The following is a 7,730-nucleotide window of genomic DNA, read 5'->3' on the forward strand; positions in this document are numbered from 1 at the left end:
AATGCACAGGCAGTTAACAAAGCATATCTCCAAAATCATTTTTTTTTTTTACTAATCACTGGAAGGAAATGGCTCACAATCAACTTCTCTCTGGTTAGACAGTGCCACCCCATAAATGTTGTTCAAGCTACATAGGCAGTATGTAATCTAACAGGCTGGTCAGTTAAAAGTAAACCAGCTCTACGGGCTGATCATTCTACATTAACAGCAACATCTAAAGGATCCTTTAAGCAGGACAAGTAAAATGGCAACATGGTAACGACACCTAAAACTTGTCAACACTACAACACAAACTGATAACTCACCTATACTGGGAACTATTTCTCTTCAAAGGACTATGAATAATAGAAATTACGTTCCAATTTTCTCTTGAAAGCACTGATCCTTGCTGGGTTACAATTCCACGAGTTCAGACATTGGTAAAGATGGGTATTTCGAGTTTAAGGTATCACTGCTAAGCCAGATTCTGACCTTACACAAGGTACACGTGCTTTTTTTAAACCAGGATTCATGGGATAATCAGAAAGGGTGCCCCTACTACAAATAAAGCCATGATGAGCTGACTCAGCCAATGGAAATGAACCCGAGCAAAAGATGGCACAGGAAATTGGGAAGTTTTTTTTTAACCTTTAAACCACTCTTAGCTATCCATCTTGTCTACAACTAGATTCACTGCTTCTATCCTTTCCCAAAATCAAAGACATAGTTGTCCATCAGTGAACCAAATGCAGCTGGTTGCCCAGCTATTCTCCTAACACTTACCTGGAGGATGCAGCAGTGGGTAAAGGTGAGTAAGCAGAACACAAGTGGGAAACACGGGCGCATACAATGCCCCAAAGTGGGGGCCGGGACACTCCCGGAATGCTGCACCAGTGAGGTGGGGGCTGGGACACTCCCGGAATGCTGCGCTGGAGAGGTGGGGCAAGATGTGATCGATAGAACACCGAACTCCAGTGATACCTCGTGGCAGAATATTTAACAAAAACTGCAGTGTTATCAGAGCATCTCAGGCACATCAGTTGCACTCTTGCTCTGCTTATATTCCTGAAAACTGGATTCAGGAACCCAAAGTGATAAAAGGAAGGTTACCGGTCTGTGCGCAAGCTGCTATTATCTACTGGCCAAAGGCAGAGGTGAGGTGATAGAAAAACAAATGAACACACAAAGTCTGCAGCAGAAAAAAACAAAAGCGGATCTTTAGAATTCTAAACTTTTATGATAAACAGATTCTGCCACAAAGTGGCAGAATATTAATATAGTCTCCACTCCACAAACAAGGGATGGGGAGGTTTCAACACAGTAAAAACAACCTTTGAAACTACAATGTCCTCAGTCTCTACGGAAAGATAATAAACTTTATACAGTGTCATGATCATTACACAATCGAAAAGAACAGGGGTTTCCAAACAGAACCATGAACTTCTCAAAATGTAAAAAGGTCAAAGGAAAGGAATTAAAAAGCAAAACCTTTGACATCCTACCATTTGTCAGCAGTTCAAATACAGCTTATACCATTTCCTGAAAAGTCTTCTTTCCGTTTCTTGTAGTTTCTCTAGATTCTCAAATTCAAGTTCAAATACTATCAGTAAAACTAGCATCTCCCGAGTGAACATTGCTAATCATTCGCTTCGCCATCTGCTTGTGCCATGTAAGCATCAAGCTCAGCATCAAGGTGACCCTTGGTCTTCGACATGTATGCATCTAGTTGATTGTCCAGCTGTTCCCGTGTCAGTGGGGGACGGGTTGCTCCTCTTCCTCTCCCCCGACCTCTGCCTCGACCTGGGAAGCCACCTCTACCACGACCCACTATTCCTCCACGACCTAAGCCACAATCAAACGAATCATCATTTGTTTGGTGAGATATTAATGTTCGTCCTTTGTGTAAGCCCTACATACCAGAGAGCTCCAGGTTAAATTCCAAGGTCAGTATCTCAACTCAGCCGGAAAAGGGGCTACAATTATTACTGGCACCTCTGGGGCCAGGAGAAAAGAGCAGCAGCCAGGACTATGGCTCCTGATCACTATCCTGCAATTCTTCCTGGAAAGGTACCTGTGCAGACAGCAAGAGACAGGACCAGGCTTGGCTCTGACCCCGACCCTACCCCAGGTCGAACTGCTCGTCAACACGCACTGCTCAGGTTTACATAAGAAGGTACCAAATGACATCTCCAAAAATCGAAGGAGTGAAAGATATCCTGCACCAGCATAGACATCCATGAACATATAATGTGGAAACAGGCCATTAAACCCAACCAGTCCATGCTGGCATTTACCCAGCACAAGAATCGTCTTATTCACATTTATTCAACCTGCTCTGATACCTCTTCAAACACTTATCCTTCATCCACCTATCAGCGCACCTGACATTTTCTGCCTCAATCACTAAACACAATAGTGAATTCCACAGCCTCACAATTCTCTACATGAAGGAAGTTGAGTACTAAATCTCTTGCATTTAATCTTGCACCTATGGACCCTTATTGTAAACCCCCTCAAATATTAGGAACAGTCTGGTTCTTCCTTCTTCCTTTCATAAGCTTCACACTTAAAAAAATCATTCTTGGAATTTCAGTGTCAGTGACAAGGTCAGCATTTATTATGCATCCTTAGCTGATCTTGTGGTGGTGATTGTGGGCCACCTTCTTGAACCACTGCAGTCCATAGTCCAATAGCACTCAGACAGTGCTTTAAGCAGTGAGTTCCAGGATCTTGGCCCAGCAATGAAAGAATGTCAATATATGTCTAGGTCAGGATAGTATGCGTCTCGGCGAGGAACTTGAAGGTGAAGAATTTCTAAATTGAAAGAGAGCGCTAAATTCAATGCGACGTAGCCAGTCTAAAATGGTACCAAAGACTGACAGGAAAAACTGTAACTGAACAATGGGTGATCTTTCAGGAGGAGCTGTTTCAGGTACAGGCTACATGCATTTCAACAATGGCAAAAGGTAAGGGAACTGAAGCCAGGGGTCCTTGAATGACAAGGAAGATAAAGAAAATGATGAAATTAGAAAGGAAGATGCATGATGCACATCAGTTGAATTCTTCAAACCAGAACCAGGCCAAATACAATAAGTTGAGAGGGGAAATGAAGAGAAAAATAAGACTGGCAAAGAGAGAATATGAGAAGAGAATGGCAGTTAACATAAAAGGGAACCCAAAAATCTTCTACAGGCACGTAAACAGTAAGCAGGTTGTAAGAGGTGGGATGGGCCTATGAGGGACAAAGAGGGTGATCTATACTTAGGGGTGTAAGGCAAGGCTAGGTTACTTGATGAGTACTTTGTTTACTAAGGAAGAGGATACTGACAAAATATCGGTGGAAGTGGAGATGGTGGAGGTAATGGATGGGGTGAAAATTGATATGTAGCGGGTACTGGAAAGGTTGACTATACTTTGAGTGGATACGTCACCTGGTCCAGACGGCTTCCATCCCAGGTTGTTAAAGGAACTTGGAATGGAGATAGTGGAAGGGCTGTCTTAATCATCCAACCTTCCCTAGATATGGAAGAGGTGCCAGAGGATTGGAGAGTGACAAAAATGGCACCCTTATTCAAAAAAAGGGCGTATGGACATTTCTAGTAACTGCAGGCCCGTCACTAACATCAGTGGTGGGAAAGGTTTTAGAAAGAATGAGGGGGAGAAAAAAAAGAATTAACAAGCACTTGGGAGAGGTTTGAGTTATTTAAGGATTGCCAGCAGAGATTTATAAAACAAAAACAAGAAATGCTGGATTCACTCAGCAGGTCTGGCAGCATCTGTGGAAAGAGAAGCAGAGTTAACGTTTCGGGTCAGTGACCCTTCTTCGGAACTCCGAAGAAGAAGGGTCACTGACCCGAAACGTTAACTCTGCTTCTCTTTCCACAGATGCTGCCAGACCTGCTGAGTGAATCCAGCATTTCTTGTTTTTGTTTCAGATTTCCAGCATCCGCAGTATTTTGCTTTTATTTTAGAGATTTATAAAAGGTAGATTGTGCTTGACTTATCTAATTGAATATTTTTAACGAATTAACAGGGAAGGTTGCGACGAGAAAACAATGGATGTTGTCGAGATGGATTTTAAGAAAGCATTTGACAATGTACCACATAAAAAGCCGGTTAATAAAACTGAAGCTCATGGAACAGGATGGTCAGTGTCAGTTTGGATAAAAAATTGGATTAAGGACAGAAAACAGTGAGCCATGGTAAATAGTTGTTTTTCAGACTCGAGGATGGTAGACAGCATGCTCCCCAAGGGTCAGTGCTAGGACCACTGCTTTTTTTGATTATATATTTTTTTTTAGATATTGGAATACAGAGTAATATTTCAAAATGTGCCTATGATATCAAACTTGGAAGTGTGGCAGAAAGCAAGGATGATACCAATCAACAACAGGATATAGATAAGCTAGCAGAATAGGCAGATGGAATTTAATACAAAGAAAGGTGAGGTGATGCATTCTCGCAAAAGGGATCAGGAAAGGCAATACAGACATAATGGCACAGCTCTAAAGAGTGTACAGGGACAGAGGGACACCTGGGGGTCCATATGCATAGATCTTTGAAGGTGGCAGGACATATTGAGAGAGTAGTTAGCAAAGCATATGGGATCTTGGGATTCATAAATAGAGGTATTGAGTACAAAAGCCAAGAAGTTATGCTGAACCATTATAAAGTTCTAGTTGTGGCCACAACTAGAATATTGCGTCCAGTTCTGGTCACCACACTTTAACAAGGATGTAAGGGTCCTTGAAAGGGTGCAGAGGAGATTTAACAGAACGGTTCCAGGGATGAGGGAGATTAGCTAGGTGGTCAGTTTGGAGAAGTTGCAGTTGGTCTCCATGGAGCAAAGGAGATTAAGGGGAGATTTGATAAAGGTGTACAAGATTATGACAGGTTTAGATAAGGTACACAAAGAAAAACTGTCCCCATTAGCTGATGATACAAGGACTAGGGGAGAGATTTAAGAAATGCAGGGGAATGTGAGGAAGAAATTTATGCAACGAGTGGTAATGACTTGAACGTCACTGCCTAAAAGGGTGGTGGAAACAGACAATGACTGATTTCAAAAGGGAATTGGGTGGGCACTTGAGGGAAACAAATTTACAGGGCTATGGGGATAGAGCAGGGGAATAGGACTGACTGTAATGCTCTAGGCATGGACTCTATGGACCGAATGGCCTTTTTCTGTGACTCTTAATTTTGCTAATTTGCAAATTTGATAACACCATCTAGTCCTATGTCCAAATGACTAACATAATGAACAGAAACTGCCAGAGGACGAGACGTTGTGGGACATCACTACCCACTTCCAACTTTTCTGAACAACTGCCCTGGACTCTTGATTGTTAAGAGGCAAAACAGTGCACTATCTTTCCCTCTAATTTGACATTGCTTAATTGTTCTCTTGTAATCTATCAACTACCTTGTCAAAAGCATCTTGAAAGTTCAATTACACATCTACTATCTCCTCACATAATTCTATAAAGCTTGTCAAACACAACTGTCTCTCTTGAAATCCATGTCAGCTATTTGCATTTCCTCTTTGTCTAGATACATGTTATCGGGTAAAATTACAAATAAACAGTGGAAGGTGTTCAAAACAGAATTTAGCTTAGGACCAATATATCCCTAAGAGGAAAGAGTTCGTTTACCAAAAACAATCATGGTCGACAGAAGAGGGGAAAGATAACAAAACTAAAGGAAAGAGCATATGAAAGTGCAAATAGCGTAAGTCCAAGGGACTACATGAGATATAAAGAACGAAAACAAAAAGATGCAAGGGCTGCAGAAGGAAATATGAAAAGAATTTTGATATCCCCCTCAAATTTAACTAAACGTTTCTTCAATGTTAGAAGAAAAAGGGTACTCGAGGGCAATGTGGGCCCTTTAAAAGCAGATGGGGGTAATGATGCAACTGAAAATGAGGAAATGGCAAACTTCACAGGACAGGATAATAATAATCTGACATCGTAGGAAATTAATAATGAACAAAGGACTGAAGCACAATAAGGTTAATGTAAGCTAGAAAATAGTAATTAAGAACAAAATAATAACACTGAAGACTAGAAAATTTCTAACACCTGCTGATTTCAACTCAAAGGTTTGAAAGGAAGGTGGTTAGGAAATTACAGATGCTTTAGCTGTAACCTTTCAAAGTTCTCGATTCAGGAATTGTCCCTTTAGATTGGAAAATTGCAAATATAACTCACATTATTTATGAGGTGTGAGAAAGAAAAAACAACAAACGTCTGTTGTGGGAAGTTATCAGAATCTATAATTAAGAAAAAGTGACTGAGCACTTGAGGAATTTGAGCTGGTTAGGAAGGGTAGGTCATGTCTAATGTACCCAATTGAACTTTGAGGAAGTAACTAAAATAGGAGATGTAGCTAGTCTATGGATGTAGCTTACATTGACTTCCAGAAGGCGTTCAATAAGGATCCACAAAAGAGACGGTGACCTAAAATTAAAGTTATGGAACTGAAGGCAAATTATTGCCATAATCAGGAGATTGGTGAGGCAGAATACAGAGAGCAGAGATAATAACTACGTCTAGAATTGGAGCAACTAGTGGAGTTCCACAAGGATCTGTGCTGGGGCCTCAACTATTCACTATATTGTGCTATCGACATCATTAATGGAGGGCCTATTATCCAAATTTGTAGATGAATGGAGCAGGGTGTGGGGCTTGGGGAGCGCGAGAGAGAGGGGGGAGGGGATGTGCGCGAGAGAGGAGCGAACGAGAGAGGAAGCGGAGAGAGCGGAGAGAGAGAGAGAGAGAGCGGAGAGAGAGAGAGAGAGAGCGGAGAGAGAGAGAGAGAGAGCGGAGAGAGAGAGAGAGAGAGCGGAGAGAGAGAGAGAGAGAGCGGAGAGAGAGAGAGAGAGAGCGGAGAGAGAGAGAGAGAGAGCGGAGAGAGAGAGAGAGAGAGCGGAGAGAGAGAGAGAGAGAGAGCGGAGAGAGAGAGAGAGAGAGCGGAGAGAGAGAGAGAGAGAGAGCGGAGAGAGAGAGAGAGAGAGCGGAGAGAGAGAGAGAGAGCGGAGAGAGAGAGAGAGAGAGCGGAGAGAGAGAGAGAGAGCGGAGAGAGAGAGAGAGAGAGCGGAGAGAGAGAGAGAGAGAGCGGAGAGAGAGAGAGAGAGAGCGGAGAGAGAGAGAGAGAGAGAGCGGAGAGAGAGAGAGAGAGAGCGGAGAGAGAGAGAGAGAGAGCGGAGAGAGAGAGAGAGAGAGCGGAGAGAGAGAGAGAGAGAGCGGAGAGAGAGAGAGAGAGAGCGGAGAGAGAGAGAGAGAGAGAGCGGAGAGAGAGAGAGAGAGCGGAGAGAGAGAGAGAGAGAGCGGAGAGAGAGAGAGAGAGAGCGGAGAGAGAGAGAGAGAGCGGAGAGAGAGAGAGAGAGAGAGAGAGAGCGAGAGCGGAGAGAGAGAGAGAGAGAGAGAGCGCGGAGAGCGGAGAGAGAGAGAGAGCGAGAGCGGAGAGAGAGAGAGAGCGAGAGCGGAGAGAGAGAGAGAGCGAGAGCGGAGAGAGAGAGAGAGCGAGAGCGGAGAGAGAGAGAGAGCGAGAGCGGAGAGAGAGAGAGAGCGAGAGCGGAGAGAGAGAGAGAGCGAGAGCGGAGAGAGAGAGAGAGCGAGCGGAGAGAGAGAGCGAGCGGAGAGAGAGAGAGAGAGCGGAGAGAGAGAGAGAGCGGAGAGAGAGAGAGAGCGGAGAGAGAGAGAGAGCGGAGAGAGAGAGAGAGCGGAGAGAGAGAGAGAGAGCGGAGAGAA

The 7,730-nt window shown here is 43.6% G+C and overlaps 1 protein-coding gene across 4 annotated transcripts in view; it reads right to left on the reverse strand.

Moving 5' to 3' along the window:
- Window positions 1-1,196: 1,196 nt before the first annotated feature.
- chtopa (chromatin target of PRMT1a) overlaps window positions 1,197-7,730 on the reverse strand; it is a 105,838-nt gene continuing 99,304 nt past the window's right edge. For all 4 annotated transcript variants that reach the window (XM_068022794.1, XM_068022791.1, XM_068022792.1 and 1 more), the window contains one exon: window positions 1,197-1,821. In XM_068022794.1, coding sequence (XP_067878895.1) covers window positions 1,616-1,821 — 206 coding nt within the window. In that variant the 3' untranslated portion in view covers window positions 1,197-1,615. The remainder of the gene's footprint in view (window positions 1,822-7,730) is intronic.

This window comes from Heterodontus francisci, chromosome 46 (genome assembly GCF_036365525.1).
Source record: "Heterodontus francisci isolate sHetFra1 chromosome 46, sHetFra1.hap1, whole genome shotgun sequence".
NCBI lineage: Eukaryota > Metazoa > Chordata > Chondrichthyes > Heterodontiformes > Heterodontidae > Heterodontus > Heterodontus francisci.